Source organism: Pelodiscus sinensis, chromosome 2 (genome assembly GCF_049634645.1).
Source record: "Pelodiscus sinensis isolate JC-2024 chromosome 2, ASM4963464v1, whole genome shotgun sequence".
Classification (NCBI taxonomy): Eukaryota; Metazoa; Chordata; order Testudines; family Trionychidae; genus Pelodiscus; species Pelodiscus sinensis.
The window spans coordinates 230,508,241-230,534,002 of record NC_134712.1 but is presented as its reverse complement, the minus strand read 5'-3'; the positions used below and the strand labels follow the sequence as shown (position 1 = coordinate 230,534,002).

General features: G+C 45.0%; 1 protein-coding gene across 2 annotated transcripts in view; it reads left to right on the top strand.

Moving 5' to 3' along the window:
• The window catches only part of NRP1 (neuropilin 1), a 171,750-nt gene that overhangs the window by 100,697 nt on the left and 45,291 nt on the right, over positions 1-25,762 (top strand). For both annotated transcript variants that reach the window (XM_006120737.4, XM_075922674.1), the window contains exon 7: positions 21,793-21,948. In XM_006120737.4, the coding sequence (XP_006120799.1) occupies positions 21,793-21,948 (156 nt within the window). The remainder of the gene's footprint in view (positions 1-21,792; positions 21,949-25,762) is intronic.

The following is a 25,762-nucleotide window of genomic DNA, read 5'->3' as shown; positions in this document are numbered from 1 at the left end:
CCTGAGTGTAACTGTACATATGTGAAGGTGTTTGATGATGTAGCCCTAACTATTCATTCCCTGGCTTTGCCATTCGTTTTAAGTGGCAAATGTTACTAATCTCCTTTCCCTTCTTTCCCCTTCTTTCAAAGTTAATATTTTTGCTAAAAGAAAAAATCCAGTTCCGTATCTGGAGAGGGACAACTAGAGGTCACATTATATGATTGTTTTCCTTGAGGTGTTGACATCTCTGAGACCATTCCACTGAAGAAAGTTAGCAAAATGGTGGCTGCTTGTAACGTTTCACTGAACAAAGATCTGCATGAATCCCAGCTGTGGACATATGATCTGTTCTTCAGTGGGAAAACTAGATTCTCCCTGGGTGCTCATAAAATATTTCTCACTAACTCTTAAACTCAGCTGAACATACATTTCACGCCCTCCAGTGCTAAATGAATAGTTTCTTTCATTTTCATTTTTAAATATGTCAAAAGCTCAGAGAAAAGATAAACAGCAAAACCACATCACATGTCATCATAGCTCTTTCTCCACTTCTTGTTACTCTTCCATCATTTTTTTTAAATTTGCTGAAATAACTTGAACCTAAGGGTGACCATATTGTCTCTAGTGGAGTCATCCTGGGCTGAATTTCTTCCAGTGATTTTAAGTGAAGATATAAATATTTTCTATAAATATACAAATAAGAATGGAATTAAGACGTAAAAGGAATGCATGCAACAATGTTTATCAAAAATAATCCTTAAATTCATTGTCACATGGCAATAATCCTTAAATTCATTGTCACATGGAATGTTATTGTCTCCTGCTATTAAGTTAAACCTACTTGTTCATTTCACTTACGTTTCACACATTCAGTTTCCATTCTGTGATTAAATAGAATTTTTTAAAATATATATAGAAAACCAACCCTTTCATTTAATCAAGGGCAAAATGTTGTAATGTATGCCAGTGTCCCTTATGAACATATCTTTTCAGGGGAATATAGTATAGTGTTTCCATTTCTGTAATCTAAACAACAAACATGTTAATAGGTATCAATTACTAAACAGTTCCAGCTATTAGAACCAGTAAGAAGGCCAGAGCAAGGCTTCCACATCTGGCTTTAGTGAAATCTGTTCCTGTCTGTGGTATTTAAAATTTAAAGAACTCCTGTTATTGTACAATCGGGAGTCCTAGGGGAATACAATGTTAATGAAATCCATAACATGCAAGGATTTTATGACTGCACTTTCGAAACTTTTCTTTAAAAAGGATGGCTGATTTCTGCCCTAGCACCAGTAAATGGATTTTTACAGAGTACATTTAATGTTCACATTTAGGACCCACAGTTACAGTTACACAGTGTGTAATGTAACACATGCAATTCTTGTATTTAAATGATGTTCCTATCTTGTTTTTTAAGCCCTTGAGCAAAAACTAGGCACTCCTAAACATGACAGGCCTTTACATCTCTGGGTTTCTGTAACAGATCTTAGCCACTTGCTTTCAAGGGGAAACGTAAAAGACTGCTGTGCTACAAAAAGAGCACCAGAGAGGCTATGTTAAACAGAAGTCACCAGAGACCAATGTGTGTGTGTGTGATTTTGAGATTTGTTACCCATTACGAGAGTCACTGGTGACCTACACTATCAATAATTCTCATGCCAATACAAGTTTTCAAGTCCTCTGTGGCCATTTTTTCGATATGTTTACTGCAGAATCTGCAAGTTACTATCAAAATATTCCTTCCAGTCCCTGTAGCACTATTATTCTTTCCACGCAGCTCGGCTATGTGCCTGAGATGTGCATTTTTTCTTTTTGCACAATCAGGCAATAACTTGGGGGGGGGGGTAGTGTTTCTTATTCCATCCACCCAGCTGGGCTGTGGCATCAGAGCAATTTCTTCTTACTTCCACCTAATTGTACTGTGGCTACTCAGTGGTGCAATTCTTTCCAGAAACATTTAGCAAGCCCTGCACAAGCAGGTTGCTTACAGAAAAGGCACAGCATGTCTATTAGCTACACAAGACTGAGAAGCAGACTTCAAGACATGAAGCAAGTCCCTCCCCAACTAGTCCCCTTTTATCCTCTGACTGTCTGGATTCTTATACCAAACCCATCTCGGTGGTATCTGAGCACCTATTCAGGGTACTCATGAGGCCCAATTGTCCTCAGGAGGACTGGAAGGCATGGTACAAAGTCAGTTTCCGAAGTATTGTGGGGTTTACAAGCCAATAAGAAGCATATAAACCTAAGTCTGAAGTCAGGGGAGAGATAAGAATAGACCTGTTAAATAATACTGAACCCCCACTAATCTCCTTTGGTTGACATATCAGTTACTGTGTATTCACTGCTAATTTTCTTGTCTAGATAAAAACGTATAGCTTGTACACAAAAATATTTAAAATCAGAGTAGTTCAGCATAATGACAGGGACTTCTGAAACAGAGCTTTCATTCCATATTTGTCTTTATTCCTTTAAATTTGCAGTTATCTATATTCCTATAATAGTTATCCCTTTGTAAGTGTGACATAAAAGCATGCAGAAATTATATAAATTGGTACACAGCAGATTTATTCATGTAAGTCAGAACATAATTGCATTTCATCTTGTGGTGCCTTGGGCATTCAGCTGTGTAACTGGCCTTATTTTCTTATCAGGTATTCACTTAAAAATACAGACAGCATTTATATAGGCTGGTGCACAGCACATTAATTTCTTTACAAGGGTTATTCTTACAACAGGCAGTTGTTTAGGTTGGCTTTCCTGAGCAAGCTTATCTAAATGTTTCACATGAATGCTTGGGGAAATACAAACTAGTGGTTCCTATGTTATTTTTTGGTTTGGGTTCTTTTAGAGTTTTCATTACAGTTAAGTACATCATATTACTGCATGTGATAAGATAAAACCTAGAAAACCCCAGCTTTCAAGTTCTCCCAACTTAGAAAGGCTTCCTGAGAGCTGAACTTCACAGGCTTTATTGCTGAGCTTACCCTCCATTAGGGCGTGCACTGACATGAAAGCACAGTAACTGTCAATTCCCCCCACATAAGAATATAAGTTGTATATTCAATCCATGTCATTTTACAGTTCATAATGCCGCTCCAGAACATTATAACCAACAATACTGGCTGTTCGGTTATGTGAGGGAAATAACTGCAGGTGTCTCATGCTCTTAAGATACATTTGCATGAAGATAAAGAATGATGCAGGATTTTTCCATTCTGTATATTATTAGAGTATAGATGGCACAGGGCAGGGACTAGGTTAATTGGCCAGAAGTTATTGGCCAGGAGTTATCTCTGATCTGGAATAAATTATACAATTTGACAAAGGCAAATAGTGAAACCAGATAGGAGAAGTAGAAGAGCTATAGAAAGTATGAGCTTTGGAATGTTTCAAACATTTAGTGAGCCAGTTCAAGCCAAGCAAACCCCCAGACCTTGCTGTTATCCCTGGGAAGTCAATTTGGTGAGGGGACATTCATGGTACTGCATAAAAGCTCTTTGCTGTGTTGCTGTAACAAACCATGATAGGTACAGTCTGTAGCATGGGCATCCAGTAGCCTAGGTGAGGGAAGGCATTGCCTTTCCAGTCTGCCAGTCTGGCCCTGCCAACACTCCACCCCCAGAACGCCTACCCTAGGCGGGCTCCAGGGGCTCTGCCTGCAGAATGCTTCCTTCCTTGTGCTCCAAGACCAGGGAGGCTGGGGCAGCATGCCCTCATCCCTCCCTGTACTCCGGGGCCAGGGAAGCTCAGGCCATGCACCTCCCACCGTCTCCAAGCTCCAGGGTCTAGGAGACTAGGGAGGCCACATGCCCTCTGCCCTCCTCATGAGGGGGGCATGGCCTGAGCAGAAGGGGCAGGCTAGGGGCAGGGCTGGGGACTTGCCTCCCCCAGCCCTACCTTCCCCAGCTGTCCATGGTTTATAGTATGATAGAAAACCCTTCCTACTTCCCTGTGTCGGTCCTGCAGGCATTAGGGGGCAATCCTATCTCCAGGATACGGAGTACTCCAAGGTTGCACTTGCAGCCATATTGCTATAATACACTACTCTGGTCATACACCCAATATGCAGGGGTCATTGGATCCGCAGTCATGGCTTTAGCAGCTATGTATAAGCGGGGGAATGGTCCCGCTATTGTGGGGAACTTCCCTGGCTTCTATACTACTCCAGTGAAATGGATCAGCGAAAGGATCTGAGTCCCCGCTCCCACTTCTTTTACTCAAAGGCCTCCCTGACCCTGAGGGCTCCCCTTCCACTCTCCTGAGTAGCAGAGTTCTCAAAATCCCAACAAGGCTGGGCCCAGGTTTTCTGGGGCTTAATCCCCATCCTTCTAGTAACTTAGGGCAGGAGACAGGGTGTCCCCACTCGGGGGTGCTCTCTGCACACTGGATGCTTTTTTGACCCAGTGATCATCTCATACAGTTCAAAGCAAATACAATTTATTAAACAGCAACTGATTAAAAAGAAAAGAATAAGGAAAAATGAGAAAGGTTAAATGAGAACACATAGCCCTGCTCTGTAGCCCGGGGACATCACAAAGAGCAGTCTGCAGAGTGTAAGGACAGTTCACAGTCTGTTCCTTATAAGTCCCAGGGCGCTCTCTCAGGCCCTGGCTGTGCTGCAGGGGGGCTGCAGGTTGAACACGCTTGCTCTGGCAGTGACCACACGGCCTCAGGCTCTAGGTGGGAGGACCCTTCTCCCAGTTGGAGTTACAATCCCTCTCCAAGTCTGGCCTGCAGGGTGTCCTGGATGGTGGCATGTCCCTGCCCAGAGCCTCTTTTCCCCCCTTTGCTGGTCCCAGCTGCTCACCACACCCAGCTCCAGACTATGCTGCTTTGCCGGACTCCAGCTCCTCGTGTTGCTTCTCTGACCCCTTTGACACTCTGGTCACTGCAAGTCTGCTGTTCAGCACAGGGTCTGCGCTCCTTGGGCTGTGTGTATGGCTCTGTCACTGCAGGTCTGCCCCTCAGCACAGCTTGCACTCCTTGGGCTGTGTGTGTGGCTCTGACTTTGCAGGTCTGTCTCTCCACACAGTTTGCTTTTCCTGCTGCTCTTTCCTTTTCTCACAGAGACCCAGAAAATCCCAGCTCACACGGAGGATGGGACCTGGCCTTCTAATTCTCTCATTGATCTATCCAACCTGTCAATCAGGCTGTGCTCGAGTGTTGGCCTTTTCCCATTGTCCCTGGGGTCTGTCAGTCTCAGGATCTTGATTTCTCATGGACCTTTCCCCTGTTGGTACTGGGAGCTAGCCCGCCAAAAACTCCCACTGAGTTTAACTAAAGGGCTAATAGTCCCCTTACATATGCGCATGATTCCCTGCCCTGCTCCAGATCCCCTCATGATAGGGTGTTCTTTCTGCTAGGATGGCACCTCCTTCTGGCCATTCTGGGGATTGACTTCCACAGGTCAACATGCCTTCCCTACACACCATCTCTCTGCTGCTCTCACTCCACAGGCTATCGCTGCCTCTTTGTGAGTCAGCTCTCCAGCCAGGTCGCTATATGCATTTCTCCCCTTCAGGGGGTATCAAAGTCTTTCTTCAGCAGTTTGCCCATTTTCTGCACGATTGCCACGTCCTCAGTCATAGGCAGTTTTCCCATTCATTATCCCATGGTATCACATCCCCTGTGGCTGGCAGGGGAATCCAGGCTGCCGTCTACTCCAGGTTCCAGCTCAGAGAGAGTCTAGTCAGCAGCCAAGCTCGGTTTCATTCTCAACCCTGCTATTTTTCCCTGAGCTCTTTCCTTACCATCTGGCACAACCATGCTCTGAGTTTGTCAATCTCAAACTCCATCCTCCCAAGGAGTAACTGTAGGCTTTCCCTCTCTGCAATCTCCGAACACTTCTCCCTTCTCTCAGGGAGTGATTCCAGACTTTCCCAGCAGCCCTTATGCTACCAGCTTCTTGGGTTTTTACTAGCCCACCCTCTTCTGCTGGGGTGAGCTTACTTCTAATTAATGGTTTCTTCCCGGTCTAAATTTCCCCAGTTTGCAGCCTAATGTGCAGATTGGGCCCCCCATCTTATTTCAGCCTTCTCAGGTTATGTCTACACTATGGAGTTTTTTCCAGGATACCGCTGGTATCCCAGAAAAACTCCACCACGTCCAGGGAGTGCCTCGGCTCTTCTGAAATTTTTTTCAGAAGAGCAGATGCACTCTTTCAAAAGCCCTGTATTCCTAATTTTATGAGGAATAAGGGCTCTTTCGAAAGAGGAGGTTTTTCTGACATTTGGCCCCGTGTAGACAGGCCAAATGTTGGAAAATCCTCTTCCAAAAAAAGAATTGGAAAAAGGTATGGAAAGTGCGACCTGCAATTTGTGTACCTTTTTCTGAACCCTCCCCCCCCCCCACCCAGCAGTCTAGACATAGCCTCAGAGCCAGTGTGGGAACTACACCTCATCATACCCTTCCACAGCTGTGAGAAAAAAAACCTGTGAGCTCCTGTGTGCGCTTCTCTAGTTCTGCCTCCTGCAATCATGCAGTGGAATCCCTCCAGTTCCACTGCAGCCAAAGCCATCTGCAGATGTGAAGGAAGGAGCAGGGTTTGGCTTTAAATGTAACAGAAATAAAACTGATCTACAAGATCAAGCAGCTGTCAGACTGCAGCAGTGGTAAAAGGCAAGAGAGTAGAACAAGAATAGAGGGGAAAAAATATGGGGCTGCGGGTCAGAACATGAAGGTGAGGCGTGTTATAATAAGGATAGCTGTTACTGAGCTAGAGAGCTTTGGGCCTGGAGGGCCTGTCCATGATTCTGAAGTTAACAGACATAGGGTACGTCTACACTACAACGTTAAATCGAACTAAGCTAATTCGAACTAACAGATCTAGACTAAAAAACTAGTTCGAATTAGCGTTTTGCTAATTCGAACTAGCATGTCCACATTAAGTGGACCCTGAACCAGGCTTAAGGATGGCCGGAAGCAGTGCCGGCAGGACATCAGGTTAGGACTTAGAGCGTGGAGATGTTGTCTCAGGCTAGCCGAGGGCTGTGCTTAAAGGGTCCCGACCCCCACCCCGGACAGACAGTTCTCAGGGGTGCCCCGCTTGCAAAGCAGTCCTGGCTTGGAGTGCCCGGACTACCCACACTGGGCACATCACAGCACTCGGCCATCAGCCCGGCTGCACTTGCCGCAGGCTGCCATCTGGGGAGAGGGGGCAATTGGGGGCCAGCCCGTGCCCCTTTAAGGCAGAGTGGCCACCAGGGAAACCTGGGGAGGGCTAGCCTCCCACTAGTTCGAATTAAGGGTCTACACCGCCCTTAATTCGAATTAGTAAATTCGAACTAGGCTTAATCCTCATGGAATGAGGATTACCTAGTTCGAACTAAGAGCTCTGTTAGTTCGAATTAAGTTCGAACTAACGGAGCGCTAGTGTAGCGCCTATGAAAGTTAGTCCGTTAGTTCGAACTAACTTTGTAGTGTAGACATACCCATACTTATTTTACTGCAGAGCAACTTGCTGAAATTATCAGACATTTTTGGCCTATGCTTTCCACACTTGGTTAATGATATGAAAATGGGGATTTTATGATTCCTGTGGGTCTGTCCATATTTTCCCCCAACCATACTCCAGAGTTTCTGTCTCTATGTTGTTATTTACCTCCTATGTTCATGTGTCCCCCTGCATTTTTGCCTTAGTTTAATTCTGCTTTGCTCAATAGGTGACACTTTTACTTAACCAGCAGGCAAGGTGGGAAGACAAAGGATATTCTCTTCACAGTAAATATCCTTCACAAGGCAATTCAACCTCTCTCCCATGTTTTGTTACTTCCTTTCCCCCTAAAGATCAGAGATGGAGAGAAGTATATGTCTGGGGAGGGAGCGGTCCATCTTTTGCTTACCTATACAAGTTTAATTTTTTTTCTGTTTTCAAATTATCATTAAAGTGACATCAGAGTAAACTTCATAACTGCCTCCTAAACAAAGCTTCCAACAGGGCTGCCCCCGGGGACAACCACCACCAGCTTCGTGATGGATGGACCTGGCACCCTGGGAACAAAGGACGGATAAGGGGGGCCAAGAATGCAGGGAGGCTGGAGGGGCTCTTCAAGTGGCCCAGTGGATAAGACATCTGCCAAACATTAAATTGTGGCTTGTCTCATCTACTGTCAGGAACGATCCCGGGCTTTTCTTCAGAGACCGTATACACAGCATTTCTAACAACCAACTGTATCATATAGCCTGTTCTTTTTCATCTTTGCGGTCTCTGGTGTTGAACACATTGGTCCACATTCATTCATAGTATAGCTCAACTGAAGCAACTCCAGTGATGAGCTTGTTGCATGTTTTAACAAACCACACTAAAGCTACAGATTATTTTAATTTTGAATAAAATGGCTAAACTAAGACACCTTAACATTAGGCATTGTCTTTGATTCACTAAGACAACTACCATTATAGTCTGGTTTTGCTCAGACTGACACAACCCTTGTAATATGGAAATAATTTTAAAGTGGTGTTATTCATTTTGCTTGGCCAGAAGAATAGATGTCCCTCGTCTGAGGTGCTCTGTATAACTCTTGCGTTGGCTTGCAAAAACCAAAATACTAGAAGTAGCTAGAGGTTCTTTTTACATTGCTTGAGGGGAGCAGCTTCTTTAGGAATGGGATGGAGAGCATAGAGAAGTGGAGCAGCATCTTCATGGCATCATGCCCTGCTCTTGGAAACCCATCTAGACAAACCTGAAATAATGAGATCAATTCATGGAGGTTAGGTCTATCAATGGCTATTAGCCAGGATGGGCAGGAATGGTGTCCCTAGCTTTTGTTTGTCAGAAGCTGGAATGGGTGACAGCAGTGGGATTGCTTGATGATTACCTGCTCTGTTCACTCCGGGTATGCCTACACTACAAAGTTAATTCGAATTAACAGACGTTAGGTCGAATTAACTTTGATAGGCGCTACACAAGCGCTCCGCTAGTTCGAACTTAATTCGAACTAGCGGAGCGCTTAATTCGAACTAGGTAAACCTCATTCCACGAGGACTAAGCCTAGTTCGAACTTACTAATTCGAATTAAGGGCTGTGTAGACCACTCTGGCCAACACCAGGGAACTCTATTGCCCCCCTCCCGGCCCCGGATGCCTTAAAGGGGCACAGGCTGGCTACGGTGCCCGTGCCAGGTGCAAGCCTGCCAGCACCCAGCTAGCAGACCCTGCACCTGTCAGTGATCGAGCCACCCACCCGATGCCCCCCAGCCCTCCCCCTCTTCCCGGGACCAGGCTGGCGGCTCCCGGGAGCTTGCCCAGGACCGCAAGAGGTGGGCGCCCGCCTGGTCTAGTGCGGACATCGTGGACCTCATCCACGACCTCCGCACTAGGCACAGGAAAGTGGCCGTCTAGGGCAGGAGAGCTGCCAGCCTGGCCACCCAGGAGCAGGTGTGCATGAAAATCAAGGGGGTCCACTGAGACCCCCGACCCTGAGCTTACAATGGCCGTACTGGGTCAGACCAAAGGTCCATCTACCCCAGTAGCCTGTCTGCCTACAGCGGCCAACCCTAGGGACCCTGGAGGGGATGGACCGAAGACAGTGACCAAGCCATTTGTCTCGTGCCATCCCTCTCCAGCCTTCCACAAACTTTGGGCAGGGACACCACTCCTACCCCCTGGCTAATACCACTCCATGGACCCAACCTCCATCACTTTATCTCACTTCTCTTTAAACTCTGTTCTAGTTCTAGCCTTCACAGCCTCCTGCAGCAAGGAGTTCCACAGGTTGACTCTGCTTTGTGAAGAAGAACTTTCTGTTACTAGTCATTCCTTTCCTTTGGTGTCCTCTAGTCCTTCTATTATGGGAACTAATGAAGAACTTTTCTTTATGCGCCCTCTCCACCCCATTCATGCTTTTATAGACTTTTATCCTATCCCCCCTCAGTCTCCACTTTTCTAAACTGAAAAGTCCCAGTCTCTTTAGCCTCTCTTCCTATGGGACCTGTTCCCAAACCCCTGATCATTTTAGTTGCCCTCCTCTCTCCCACCCTCTCTCTTCCCCTCTCCCACCTCCTTTTCCCAGTCTCCCCGAGTTTTGTTCAATAAAGAGAGATTCTATTTTTGACCACACATTTTCTTTATTTTGTACATCAGGAAGGGGGGCTAGGGAAGGGTAAGTGGAAAGAGGTGAGGGAGGAATGGGGCACAAGCCCCCGATGGGGAGGACTGGGCTGGCTCTGTGGGCTTCTGGGGGTGGAAGCTCTCCTGCAGCCCCCCAATTGTCCCCTCTCCCCACATGGCAGCCTGTGGCAAATGCAGCTGGTCTGATGGCTGAGTGCTGTGATGTGTCCAGTGTGGGCACTCAGTGCACTCCAAGCCAGGACTGCTTTGCAAGCGGGGCACCCCTGAGAACTGTCTGTCCGGGGTGGGGGTCGGGACCCTTTAAGCACAGCCCTCGGCTAGCCTGAGGCAGCAGCTCCACGCTCTAAGTCCTCATCTGATGCCCTGCCGGCACTGCTTCCGGCCATCCTTAAGCCTGTTTCAGGGTCCACTTAATGTGGACATGCTAGTTCGAATTAGCAAAATGCTAATTCGAACTAGTTTTTTAGTCTGGATGCGTTAGTTCGAATTAGCTTAGTTCGAATTAACTAATTCGAACTAAATTAGTTTGAATTAGCGCTGTAGTGTAGACTTACCCTCCCTTTGGGGCACCTGGCATTGGCCACTGTTGGAAGACAGGCTAATGGGCTAGATCCATGGTCACCAACAGGTCGATCACGATCGACTGGTTGATCGCGGGGCCTTGACCAGTCAATCACGAGGTGTCCTGCCCACCCCGCCCCCCCTCATTTCCCCTCCCACTCCCGAGAAGCCCCACTACTTACCTCAACTGAAAAGGGAAGTAGTGTCGGCTTCCTGGGGATGGACAGATGTCCCGTAGCTTAGCGCCACTTCCGGCAATTCTGGAAGTGGTGTAAGCTGCTCTGCCAGGCGTACTGCGGGAGGGGTCATCGGCTCTGGAGGAGGAGCACAGCGACTTTCCTGTACCGCACAGGAGGCGTGAGTCAGCCCCGGGGCAAGCGCCCGCGGGGCTTCCCTGCACCAGGGAGGGTGTGTGTGTGAGATGGGCCGAGGCACGCACTGGCTTCCGGGGGGGGGGGAATTCTGGGAGGAGGCAGATGCAGGGGACTCTCTGCCCCCCCATCTCCCCTTGCCCAGTTCCCTCTCCCCCATTCCCTCTCCACAGCCACAGAACTCTGTTCCCACTCCCGTCCCCAGCTACAGAACTGTGTCCCATCCCCATCACCAAACTCTGTCCCCACCCCCCTGTTCCCACCCCCCGAACTCTGTCCCCATTCCCATCCCCAGCTACAGAACTCTGTCCCCACCCCATCCCCACTTCCTGTCCCCATCCCCAGAACTCTGTCCCCGTCCCCACTCCCCTGTCCCCACTCCCCTATCCCCAGCTATAGAACTGTCCCCATTCCCCTCTCCACTCCCCGAACTCTGTCCTCATTCCCCTGTCCCGAGCCACAGAACTCTGTCCCCACCCCATCCCCTGAACTCTGTCCCCACTCCTCTGTCCCCAGCTATAGAACTCCATCTCCATTCCCGTCCCCACTCCCAAACTCTGTCCCCATTCCCCTGTCCTGAGCCACAGAACTCTGTCCCCACTGGCACCCTGTCCCCTGCCAAAGCACCCACTAGCACCCTTCCCCAGTACTAGCCCTCTCTTCCCACTAACACAGTTAGGGCAACATTAGTGAAGATTGGAGAGGGATAGAGGAGGGTTTTTTATATCTCATTTATGTGACCCCAACTGACTTTTCTTGGGTCAGTGACCCCTGACTCAAGACAGGTTCCCTGCCCTTCTCAGAAATAAAGACAATGCAGAAACTTTTTGTTTGACACAGTATTTTATTTAAAAATGAAGCCTGGCCAACAAACCCCAAATTGGAGCCAAGCCCCCATCTGGCCACTGCATCATAACACTCCTGTGCTCCCCTTTCCCCAGACCCTAGATCTGAGCCTATCATACACTGGAACCCCCTGCCCTGAGCCCCTCACATACCCCAACCCAAATTCCTGAACCCTCACATCCAGAAATCTGTGGCTTGCTTAGTACCCTAACCCTACATCTGACCCCAACACTGCCTGGCCTGGCACCCTCTCCTTGAGCCAGTGCCCCTTATCCATCTTCTCCTGCATCCAGATTTCCTCCTAGAGCTTGCACCTCTCATTCCTTCCCACACCCAAATCCCTCATTCCCACCCCAGACCCTACACATCCTGTCTCAACCCAGCAAGTTTACGGCTAGACTGCAGGAGGAAGAGACTAGAGAGGATGGAGCTTCAAGGAAGGGGCGGGGCAGTAGTTCTTGGCTTGTTCTGTCATTTAAAAAAGTGATCTTGGGTGTGAAAAGGTTGGAGACCACTGAGCTAGATGGACCTTTGGTCTGACCCAGTATGGCCGTTCTTATGTTCATCTACTTGAAATCTCCATGGTTTGAGCTATAAAGATTGTGCTGGGAGAAGAGAAGAACTGGGGAATAGCCACAGCGCATCAGGTTCCCTTCAGCTACTGAAAGATTTCCAAGTGAAATCCTCATGTCAATTATCATAGTTTGAATTACTGTTAACTTTCCTCTTCAATTCCCTTGGCCACATACCCTCCTCTCCTTTAGCCCCAAGAAAGTGCAAATAGCAGTGCATGTTCTTCAGAAATGCTATCAGAAAGTAGGAGGGGCTGAGAAATCACCACTTATGGGCTGGTTACCTATATTACAGGATCTGTGCCAATGTTGTTTGTATTCTGCTGCATTTCCAGGTCTCATGCCTCACGGAAATCCTAAAATCTTCTGGAATCAGCCTCCGTGCCTGCCAGTGTTCCCTCTAAGCTGTGTGGCAGCACAGCTTCACTGGTGATTAATCATCCCCACCCAGTCAGTCATCTCCGTGCACTGAGCCCTGAGCCTCTGACTGGGTGGGGCTGATTAGTCACTTGTGAATCTGTGCTGCCACACAGCTTAGAGGGCTCACTGCTATCGGCTCCACTCCCGTACAGGCTGCACCCTTGTGCTTCGTGGCTGCCTGTTGGCCAGTTTCTGGCCAGAAGCCAGCTAATGGGATTATGCTGGGGGTGGGAGCAGCTCCTAAAGCTCCTTCCCCAGCCTTCAGACTCCCAGTTTTAAAGAAAATGTGTTTCTGAGTGGAGTGTGGGTGGGGTGAGGCAAGCAGATGTAAGCGGGGGAATGGTCCCGCTCTTGTGGGGAACTTTCCTGGCTTCTATACACCCCGGTGAAATGAACCAGCGAAAGGATCTGAGTCCCCGCTCCCACTTCCTTTACCCCATGGCTCCCTGATCCTGAGGGCTCCCCCTCCACTCTCCTGAGTAGCAGAGCCCTTGAAACCCCAACAAGGCTGGGCCCAGGTTTCCTGGGGCTTAATCCCTGACCTTGTAGTCACTAGGGGCAGGAGTTAGGGTGTCCCCACTCCGAGGTGCTCTCTTCACACTGCAGGCCTTCTTGGCCCAGTGATCACTTCATAAGGTTCAAAGCAAATACAATTTATTAAACATCAACTGATTAAAGAGAATAGAATAAGAAACAATGAGAATGGTTAAATGAGAACACACAGCCCTGCTCTGTAGCACAGGGACATCAACACAGCAGTCTGCAGAGTGTAAGGACAGTTCACAGTCTCTTCCTTAGAAGCCCTGGATGTGCTGCAAGGGGCTGCAGGCTGGACACGCTTGCACTGGCAGTGACCACACAGCCTCAGTCTCTAAGTGGCCAGACCCCTCTCCCAGTCCAGAGCCTTTCCCCACACTTTGCAGGTCCCAGTAGCTCACCACATCCAGCTGCAGGCTGTGCTGCTTGGCCAGTTCCAGCTCCTTGTGTTGCTTCTCTGTTCCTTTTGGCTTTCTGAGCACTGCCAGTCTGCTGCTCAACACAGGGTCTGCACTGCTTGGCCTGTCTGTGTCTGGTTCTGTCGCTGCAGGACTTCTTCTTGTACTCCTCTTTCAGCTCTCTGTCTTTGCAGGACCTCTTCGGCACACAGCTTGTTTGTTCAGAGACAGAGCCAGAACAATCCCCACTTACAACCTGTCAGTCAGGCTGAGCTGGAGTGTTGACTGCTTTCCATTGTCTCTGGGGTCTGTCAGTCTCATGAACCCTTCCCCTTCTGAAGCTGGTAAACCAAAAAACTCCCACAGAGTTTTAGTAAGGGGTAACAGTCCCCTTACACAGAGAGCTTGCTTGGGGCTCCCTGCAGTGTCTGCAGGCCGGATCCAGTGGCTTGGCAGGCTGGATCCGGCCCACAGGCCACATTTTGCCCTGGTTTATCCTACAGCATCAATGTTGATGGTAAAGCAGAAAAATAGGGAACAGCTAAGGTTTGTGTGTGTGTGTGAGTGTGTGTACATTTGTAAAGTAATGTACTTGGATTCAGCATGCCAACATTTATTAGGCAACAGGGTCCTGCTACCTATGCCCAATGATACCTCCAGGATGTGATTACTTGTGATTAGTGTAACTGGCAAAAGAATGTCACAATAGTGATGTATAGGTGAAATTCACTGCTTCTCACTCAAAGCCCAGCTGCTCACATGGGAAGCAATTTGACTGGGAGACTTTGGGGTGCTTACTTTTCTTTTGTGTTAGTTCCTCATTAATTTTGAGGGAAAAAAAGTCCTATAATTATTTTCCTCTGTTAGAAGAAACCGATTCTCGGAGTATTATTATAGAGTTTCCCAGTTCTATAGTCCCTAACACAAACTTGGAAAGGTTACATTCAGACTGTACTAAATACTTGTCTTCATTCCAGATCACAGGATTAAACTCAGATTTAAAATTAAATGTAAATTACAAATAAGCATTCAAAAACGTTAATTAAAAGTAGTAAGTTCTTGAATCATTTATTGCTCAGCAAGGGTTCCTAAGTATCTTAGCTGGAGAAAAGAGCCTTTCACATTTTTTCCTTTTTTCTGACCTACTCATTGTGCATGTCTTAGGTATCCATCTGCAAGTTAATGCAGAGCTGAAGCAAAGGTTTTCATTTTAAAGAAGTAATATTTCACAATTAGATGTGCTTCTAGAAGACGTAAAGCAATCTTTTTCTAAAGCACTAGATATACATCAGCCTTTCTGTTCATTGCTACAGGGGGGTTTCAAATTGCATAAGATGCTGATTACTTAGGCTCTAGAGTCCACAGAAATCCAAGTACTGTTACATGTTCTTCTCTTTGTTTTCAGAGTTTATTGTATCTTGGTGTCTAGGTTTTAAGGAGCTGTAAAGTATGAGAAAAATCAGGAAGAAGACATTTGTCTGATTTTTCTGAATATAATCATATTATTTCCAAAATTTTGAAAAATATATATTTATATGCAGTGAATGCATTTGATAGAATACATGTAGCCTACTTCATCAGAGCATTGCATTCCCTGCACTTTAAAACCAAACTGTATTCAAAGACTCACGCTATAAATATTGCTCAGAGCTAAAGCAGACCATGGCAGTGCTTCTCTCACCTCACTAATAGCATTTTCTTTTTCGCAGTTGATCTTTATACTTTCCATACTGGAGCGATTTGGTATGCTGAATTCTGGAAATGTCTCAAGTTGAAATGCTAGTGTATTAACCTGCTGTACTGAGTCTCTTTTGTTTCTCTTTACCAGAGTGCTGCTTGCCAATTTTTACAACTACAGCAGATTTTACTATTCAAATAGAACCAGATGGAACACCAGTTCAAAGAACATGTCAGAATTAAATATTTCTTTTTTTAATTAGTTGCTTCTGATTTATGCAAAAAAAAATTAACATAAGAGTGGGAGAATGTGCCATGAATCCAGATGCAACACAGCCCACACAAGCATTATCTTTTTGCAGTCAAAAAACAGAGGCCTTTTCTTTTTTCTCGTTGGACTGCATTTTTCTTACACTTTATGGCTTTTTCTTCCTCCAAGCATAGTGCTGACAGTTGCTGAACTCCTTTATACCTTGCAGCCAAACCTTTTCATTCTTTTCCAAAGTTTTCTCCCTATAGAAGCTGGTTAATCTGCCTCTGTGAAAAATCTCTCTGTACTCAGTACTGCAACACCAGTGTCAGTGCCTGAATGCAATAGCCTCCTTTACATTTAAGTTTTACTATTACAAAGCACCAGTGGGGATTTAGGCTTGAAGTGAAGACTAAAGACTATTTCAACTAGTAAAGCAAGTGCAGCTCTTGTTTTGCTGCTCTTATATTTTTGTCCTATGACACAAATGTTTGCCCCATCCTCTATTTCATTCTCAAGGTTAGTATACATTTCTACTAATGCATTTTAAGAGGCTCTGCTCCTGCTGAGGTCAATGAAAAAAGCTCCTGTTCAATCCATTGGTGCATGATAGAGCTCTCTTTAAGGGCCATACTCTCCTTATTCTCTGTACGGGGCTATCATTAGTATAAACGGGAGCTTTCACAAAGAGAATGGATACATTTTACTCAGTTAAAGGCAAAGTGGAAGTCAAGGAGTTGTAATTTTGGAATGGCCATAGATTTCAGGGATAAAGACTATTGGAATTAATTTGATTTGTTAAGTAAATTAGAAGTTTGTTTTGAGTTTCAATGAAAGGCTGTAACCCTTGTGACTTAACAATGAGGAGTCCTGTGGCATATTAAAAACTAGATTTACACCTTTCATGGATAAAACCCACTTCATCAGATGCATTGGAGTGGAAATTACATAGGGGTGCGTGTGTGTGTATATATATGTACTAAGCCAATTTAGTGAGGGTGGATGTCCTCATCAGCTGCTGGGAATGAGCCACATACACAATATCTGAAATGGCCTCATTAACACGTGATAAGCAATTCCCTTCTTTTTATATGCTAAAGATAAGATAGACATACAGATGGAGGGACAGACAGGCAGATAGATAGATCAGATCTGTTAGTCATTGAGGTGACACAGGACTCCTTGTTGTTTTTGCAGATACTGACTAACACAACTCCCCCCCTGAGACTTGTCACCATGTGACTTAAATATCAGTAAATAAATAATTGAATAATAGTTCTATACACAGCAGGGGCCAAAGGGATCAGTCAAATCAATAACTGCTAAAAAAAGATTTTTCTAATGAAAGACAATACTGATTAACCCTTGCATAATTAGAGCAGTTGATAGGCTAATGAAGTATCACAATTGTTAGTATGACTCTGAGAGTCATGCATGTTATCTATGGAAACGACACGATTCTCTAAAAATATTTATTTTGGTATGTAGGGTCGAGTGATGAATTATACAGCTTTTCTAGCCACTAGAGATGGTCACAATAAAAATATTCCTGTTGTTAATCAGACTCAACCCCTTTGTCCTTTATTTTCTCAGGCTGTTGCCCAGGCCTACATTAAGGGTGGTAAAGCTGGTAACAACCAGTTTCTTGCCATGACTGGCTCACTGGAGTGTATTTTATTGAGAAAAGCAGATTTTCATATTGAAAATAAGGCCTTCCTTATTACGACATGATTATGTGTAATTATAGGAAGCAGTAATATTCCTTTCATGGCTTATAAGGTACATACTGTTGTTTAACTAGCAGTTTGCAGAGATTTGCTACACGATTTACCGCACTCTGCTACATATGCTTCTTTGTTTTCCCCCTTAAGTGGTTTGAATAAAATATATGGGCAGAACTTTGCGTATCTACATCTTAGAAATGTGTCTCCTATAGTTCATCAGACAATAGTGCAGTTATAAAAAGTATTTTTACTGGATGCTAAGAGGCATTGCAGAATAAATGGTGAGGCAATATTTCATACATGGAAATGGTTAGCATTTTTCTATATGCTTTCACAGGGCAGGAATTGCTTAAAGAATTCTGATGCAGTAAGCAAGAACAACTCTTTTCCTTTGATAGGAACATTCCTCTCCAAGAAAAAATGATATATTTGATTTTCTTTATTTCATACAGGCTAAAGGCCCAATCCTGTATACATTTGCTACCAAGTGTAGTGCTTACAAACATAAGTTATCTCATTGTAATATGTAACACCATAGGCAGAGTACATGGGATCAGGTCCTAATGCATCATTTTTGATAAGGGATAAAAGTTTTCATCTGAGTGAAGGCAGGGGAAGACTCAAGAAGAGAACGATTGAGATACTATAAGCAAAACTAAAATCCTGGTATTGGAAGTGACATGTCATGATGTCAGTATTGTGGATTGTATAGGCTAGCTCAGATAACAGCTACTCAGCCACACAAAGTACAACAAACTTCTACACAATAGTTTGCATCTCAGAATATAAATACCAGATGTTTATCACACACTGAGTGAAATATCAAATAATTGTAGTGAATGCATTTGATGTTCAAGCTTAGATGTACAGTCTTTCATCACCACATCCCTCCATAGTTCAAATTAACGTGAAACAGAAGTTCTTCAAACCAATGTACAAAAATACTAGTAGTATAAAACAAAAAGCCAGCTGTCATATAATCTATCACAAATGGAGATGGGCTGATTGAGTTAGAGAAAAATGAGCAATATCTGTACATTAATGTTTGAAAGTCTTTGCAGAAAAGCTAGCATACTGTTATACACAGACCCCACTGGAAAATGTTGTTCTTATAAGCACAACCCCAAGGCTGTGTCTAGACTGGCCAGTTTTTCCAGAAAATCAGCTGCTTTTCCGGAAAAACTTGCCAGCTGTCTACACTGGCCTCTTGAATTTCCGCAAAAGCACTGACTTCCTACTGTAAGAAATTAGTGCTTTTTGCGGAAACACTATGCTGCTCCCGTTCGGGCAAAAGTCCCTTTTGCGCAAAACTTTTCCGTTAAAAGCATTTCCGGAAAATCATGCCAGTCTAGACATAGCCCACAAGTATAAGAACATCTAATGAAATGATGACACAACTGTCCTTGAAGTAGGAGATGATTCTTCTGGAAATTTTAACTCTGACCATCTGTGTCTGACCAGAGTTATCCTTTTGGTATCTTCAGTTGCCACTGGTTAGTAGGAATTTGGATATGGGTTGAAATTCATCCCTCTCCAGAAGACTATGCAACTTTTAAGCCATGTTCACAGAGGTGAATTTCACCCATAGGGCCCTTTTCTAACCAGGTTTTAAAGTTTCAGCCTTAATAAATATAAGAAAAAAACCACAGTGCTAGATATTTCAAAGTGATTAGTATGAGTATTCAGTGAACAGGAGTTTAAAAGCGCAGGAGGACATCCTATGCCGTTTCCAAGGTTGCTTCCACCTTTTTATATTGCTATCACCTCAGTTAGTATGGATTCATAAATATGGTTTTGAAGGTCTGGTTTGATGGCAATAATTTGCCATAGGGTCAACTGGTCAAACATTTCACTTAGCTTCTGATGATAAGTTTTAGCTTGGCTTCAAATATCTAGTACTCATACTGTCTCTTGACTTCATTCAAAATGAATTACTAACCGTATGTTAAAAAAAACTATTTCAAATCAGTTGGAACTGTACATGCTTAGGACCCTAATCATTTCAAACCTGAAGAGCTGTTGGAAATTTTAAGAGAAGCTGTTCATTTAAATAACTCAGCACTACACTCCCTCAGACTTCCAGATTTTCAAGTGCACTTCAGCCTAGAAGTGAATGCGATATTGGACATGACTCCGTGCAGCACACTTTACAATCAGCAGAGTACAATTTTGAGAGCATTTCAAGTTAAGTTGAGATTGCTCTGTGCAATGATACCCAGACTCCCCCATGAACTTTCAGATTGTAGCAATCTAATATTTGAGGCTCTCCAGTAACTTTAAATCACTTGATTGTTTTATAAGGCAGTGTTGGATTTTTTTTTTAGAGAGAGAGATTTTTTACTATTGCAAATAAAAATCTTTGCCACATTTCATCCATAGAAATTCAGATGCAAGGAATTTTTTTGATTTATCAAGCTAAAATGCAATATTGGTATTACGAGCCTTAAAACCATGTCAGAGACAAGAGTTTTGCACTGAAAGCCAGCACTATCCTTTCCACACAGGGCTATTGTTCTTTTCTTACTTACATATTACATGGAAATTGAAACAGCAGCCACCCTGTCCTGAATAACACTTCCTACAGTTATCTGAGAAAGAATGCAAAGCGTATTGACTTAACCATTACGGTGCCTTTGGGTGTCTGACATACATCCAGGAAAAAGAATGATTGTGGGACACTGGAGACAGACATTCTGCATATTGCATACTTTGAAAATGAAGAAAATGCCTGAGAAATGCATGGGACATTAGCACAAAAAGAGTTAATTCAACCTATTAATGGTTGGGCACTAGGATAGTCTGTAGGTGAGCTGAGGGGTTCAATAAGGATTTCTTCAGGAACCAAATATTCAAACAATTTATTCCTTAATAATAGTTGTATTAACGCAATATATGAGACAGCTTTTTTTTTGCTTTTGCAATGACATTTTTAAGTTTTAGTGACATATGTTGACTAAGAATATAATTATACCAATCTCACTCCTACAGAACTAAAGACTCATATAACTGTTATAAATCTGTCTACCTTATGGTTTTATAGTGCTGCCCATCACTGTTGTATCTGGGCACTCTACATACAATCAGTAGAAATAGCGAAGTTCCTAGTCTTTCATTCCTTTTAAGGGAGTAAATTAGCAGGGCTAATATTTTGTGAATAATTATTTTTCTTATATTGAAATGAATTAAATTGTTATAAGAGGCAAAAGCTAGATTCCAGATTTTTTTGAAGGCAGGTTAATAAACTCTATTATAATTGGCACATTTTATTATTTTGTACAAAGGCAGAAAATAAGGAAGGAATAAAAGTTATGATGCTATGATTATCGACCTACTTATTAGAAAGCATCTTGGTTGCCCTCAAACTTTTGTCTGCTGTCTGTTTGTATGAAGGATGGAGTGAGAATGCATCTAACATACAACATAAATATATACTCCATAGAAATGAATGTAGAACAACATTCATTTCCCCAGCAGTCTGGAAAGTGTCAGTATGAGTATATCTACAATTAAAATGCTAGTTGCACAGCTGCAGCGCTTCAGTATAGACCCTTATTGTAGCAATGGGAGTGATTTTGCCTTCTCTGTAGCAAAACCAGTTCCTGAAGTGCAACTGTATTGCCTGCAGCCCCAGTCCTAGCCTGCCCCAGCCCTTCCATGCAGCTGTCTGCATCTTCTGTCTGTGGACATGTGTGCCACTTGAACACAAGAGCACAGCCAAGGACAGCTGACAGTGAGCCTGGTGACTGGTCAGGGCAGGGGTCAGTACAGCTGTGCTAGAGGAGCTGCCAGCATTGGGTGCTGGTTCTTGGGGGTGGCAGCCTCCCATTCTACACCTTTTGCTGCCGTTGTTCTCAGGAAAGCCCTCGGTTCTGTGAATAGTAATTTATATCTACAGATATCCACAGCTTTGGGTATAAATTTGTATCCACACATGGCTCTACTAAGGATTGAACTGCTCTGTGTTTGTCAGAACAGAGATATTTACCAAGGACTTTCACAAATAAGTTATAAAGTACTGTCTTTTTGTTCTGTATGCAATATCTAGCACAAGGGGGTCCTAGATCAGCAGTGAGGCTCCTGGGCATTACAATAATAAATAATAGTTCCTAGAGCATGAAAGTTCATGGGAGTCTCAAGTGCCTCTCCTATACAGAAGAGAACTTTTAGTATATGTCTGTTCTTCTTGACTGAAAAGGTAGATGCTTTCACATACTATCGTAACACAGTTTAGGAATAAAGTGATGCACAGTCACGGAACAGAGCGATACTTCTTTTTTTTATTAACCCTTTGTGCTCCTTTAGAAACAAGGCATTTCTCTACTATTATAACATTATTACACTCTAAACAGATTGTCCACATCTCCTTATGTGTTATTACAGGTAGACCTAGGCCTTCTCCGATTTGTCTCTGGCATTGGGACCCAAGGAGCCATCTCAAAGGAAACTAAGAAAAAGTATTATGTGAAATCATACCGAGTAGATATCAGCTCCAATGGAGAAGACTGGATTACAGTTAAAGAGGGAAATAAAGCTTTGGTAAGTCTTTTCCATATCATCCCACTCTTGTCAAGTAGTAAACTACAATAAGGAGAAAGGATCAAGTGAAAACTTATAAAACAACAAATAGTCTACAGGCAGTCCCCGAGTTACATGGATCCGACTTACGTCGGATCCCTACATACGAACGGGGGTTTTCTCGCCCCGGAGGACGCGGGCGGCGGGACCGCCCAGACGCGCCGCGGTCCCGCTGCCTGCATCCTCTGTGGCGAGAAAAGCCGCTCCGCGTCTCCCTGGTCTGCTTGGGGGGGCCTGGTCTGCTGGGGGGGCTTTGCTCCGCGTCTCCCTGGTGTGCTGGGGAACCCCCCCCCCCCCCCCAGCAGACCAGGGAGACATGGAGCAGCTTTTCTCGCCGTGGAGGACGCGGGTGGCAGGACCGCCCGCGTCCTCTGCGGCGAGAAAAGCCTGGTCTGCTGGGGGGGGGGCGCACTAGCTGTGCCCCCCCCAGCAGACCAGGGAGACGCGGGCGACGGGACCACCGAGATGCGCCGCGGTCCCGCCGCCTGTGTCCTCGGTGGCTTTGCTCCGCGTCTCCCTGGTCTGCTGGGGGGGGGGCGCAGCTAGTGTGCCCCCCACCCCCAGCAGACCAGGCTTTTCTCGCCGATGCCTGGGGTAGAGCAGCTAGGGCGCTGCAGGGTTGGTCTGCCTCGGGCTTCCTGTAGTCAGCCGCTGGTCAGTTTCAGCAGCGGCTGACTTGGGGACGCCTGGGGTAGAGCAGCTGGGGTGCTGCCGGGTTCGTCCCCACAGCGCCGAGGTGCAGCACTGCGGGGACCTACCCGGCAGTGCCCCAGCTGCTCTGTCCCAGGCGTCTAGATTCAGCCACTGTTGAAACTGATCAGCGGCTGATTCCAGGAAGCCCGGGTCAGTTTCAACAGCGGCTGAATCTGGACGCCAGTTCCGACTTACATACAAATTCAACTTAAGAACAAACCTACAGTCCCTATCTTATACGTAACCCGGGGACTGCCTGTAGTAGCACTTTAGGGTATGTCTGCACTAGCCCCCTAGTTCAAACTAGGGAGGCTAATGAAGGCATACAAAGTTGCAAATCAAGCCCGGGATTTAAATCTCCACGCTTGATTTGCATCTTCCCGGCCGATCGCCATTTTTTTAAATTTACAAGTCCGAACTAACTGCCCGCGTCTACACGCAGCAGGGACCCGGTATTTTGAATTAAAGCCCTAGTTCGAACTACCTGTTAAACCTCATTCCTGGCAGAATAACAGGTAGTTCGAATTAGGGCTTTATTTCGAACTATCGGGTCCCTGCTGCGTGTAGACGTGGGCAGTTAGTCCAGACTTGTAAATTTCAGAAATGGCGACCGGCCAGGAAGATGCAAATCAATCACGGGATATTTAAATCCCAGGCTTGATTTGCAACTTTGAATGCCTACATTAGCCTCCTAGTTCGAACTAGGGGGCTAGTGTAGACATACCCTTAGGCTGTGTCTAGACTGCATCCCTTTTCCGTAAAAGGGATGCAAATTAGACACATCGCAATTGCAAATGAAGTGGGGATTTAAATCCCCCCCACTTTTTTTAAGAGGAATAAGGGATCTTTCAGAAAAGGCTTTATTTTCCAAAAGATCCCCATCTAGACTGGCGCTTTTTTCCGGCAAAGCTCCGAGCCAGAAAAAAGCGGCAGCCATGTTTATGCAAATTAAGCGGGGGGGATTTAAATCCCCGCTTCATTTGCAATTGCGATGTGTCTAATTTGCATCCCTTTTACAGAAAAGGGATGCAGTCTAGACACAGCCTTAAAGACTAGCAAAACATGTAGATGGTATCACGAGCTCTTTAAGGTGCTACTAGACTATTTGTTGTTTTTTAAGTTTTTCCTGTTACAGACTAACTCAGCTACCCCTCTGAAGCTAATGGTCAAGTGGTCAGGGACCTAGTCTGATGTATGGGAGACACAAATGCAGTTCCCTGCTTTACAACAGACTTCTTGTGTGACCTGAATAAGACACATTAGTCTCTCTGGCCATGTCTACACTACATATAAGATCGAAGCAGCCACAGTTGATCTTCTGGGGTTCAGATTAGTGGGTCTAGTGAAGATATGCTAATTTGAACTGAGAGGGCGCATCTGTTGGTGCCAGTAGTCCTGCTTCCATGAGGACTAAGGAAAGTCGAAGGGAGAGTGTGCAATTAAGGTAGCTGAAGTTGTGTATCTTAATTTGAACTTATCTCCTAGTGTAGACCAGGTCTCTGAGCTCCAGCTCCCCATTGTAAAATAGGGATAATAGTAATTCCCTCCCTCACAGAAGTGCTATGTAAATAAATTCATTAAAAGATTGTGAGGCTCTTAGTTTGTATCTGCACTGTGGTTAAATACCCATGGGTGGCCCATCTAATTGCAGTGTAGATGTTTGGGCTCAGGCTGCAGCCTGAGCTCTTGGACCCTCCCACCTCTCAAGGTCATAGAATCCAGGCTCCAGTCTGAGCCCAAGCATCTACAGCCCCTTGCCCCAAGCTTCATGAGCCCAAGTCAGCTGGCATGGCCATCTGTGGCTATCTTACTGTAGTATAGGCATGCTCTTAGGTATTATGATGATGGGGGTCATATATGTACCTGAGACAGATCACTCAACATACCTCAGCAGCCATATAAAGATTATTAAATCACCTTCCCTACTCCATTTGTCTGTGGATTTGCCCCCTCCAATGGCAATAGTTTTTACCACCTGTACGAAAAACCTTCATTATCTGCCAACACAGACATGAAGGTAATTAATTTAAGGGCCACATTCTCCTCTCCCTACTCACATGAGTAGTCACACTGATGTTGAAACTCTCCCACTCAAACTTCCTTCAAATGCCCACCTAGAAGCCAGCATTCCCAACAGTTTGTAATGTGACTGCATGGAAACTGAATTATTCCTTGCTGCCTTCTTTCAAGATAGCTTTTGCGCAGACACTACTGTTGAAGTCATGCCACAGTTATGTAATATAAATATATAAACATATCCAGTTAAGAGAGAGGCACTAAGTGGGAAGTGGCATATGGAGGCCTATGTCTCTCCTCCCCCCGATTTGCTACGTGGCTTGTACTGGGCATGCTCACACAGACTGAGCAAGTTCAGTAACACTGCTGAATCTGGCAACCCTCACTCTGCCCTTCTCCAGTACACACTGGCAGCAGGCACTGGTTGTCCCTGAGTTACGGATTTGATCTTCACATGTCTGTATGTTACAGTCCTATCTCACACTTTCATCCAGAGGAGTCTACTCAGAATATTAATCTATCTAACTTAGGTAGCTCATTCAGTCTTCTAAGAACTTTATTGAACAATAACAAATTAATCCTCACAGCAGCCATTTGATATAGTTCATTTATCCTTGTTCCATAAATGCAGGGAAGCTGAGAAGGTCAGATGCCACAATGATGGGCACTGTATAAGAGCCTAAATAGACAGAGATATTAAATACCTCACCCAAAATCATGGAGAAAATCCACATTGACACTGGTATTAGAACTCAGGGGTTCCTGGATATTAGCTATGTGCTTGAACAAAAGCCTCTTTTACAACTAGCCTCAAAATTCAATCTCCTTGGAAAACGGGGGCTATTGATGCAGTAACAAGCTCATGAAACTATACAGATCTTTTAGGAGGCTTTCATTCTGAAAGGATTATAATTACAGCATAACCTGGAGTTCCATGCCTTGTAATCAGAATCATTGGGCTTAGCCAGACTCACCCAGTAAGAAAAACCAGACCAATTCTTCTTGGAAAGGTTTTGCTGCAAGAATGAATCGGAATTTAGACATCAATTTAGAGGCTCTCCCCAGA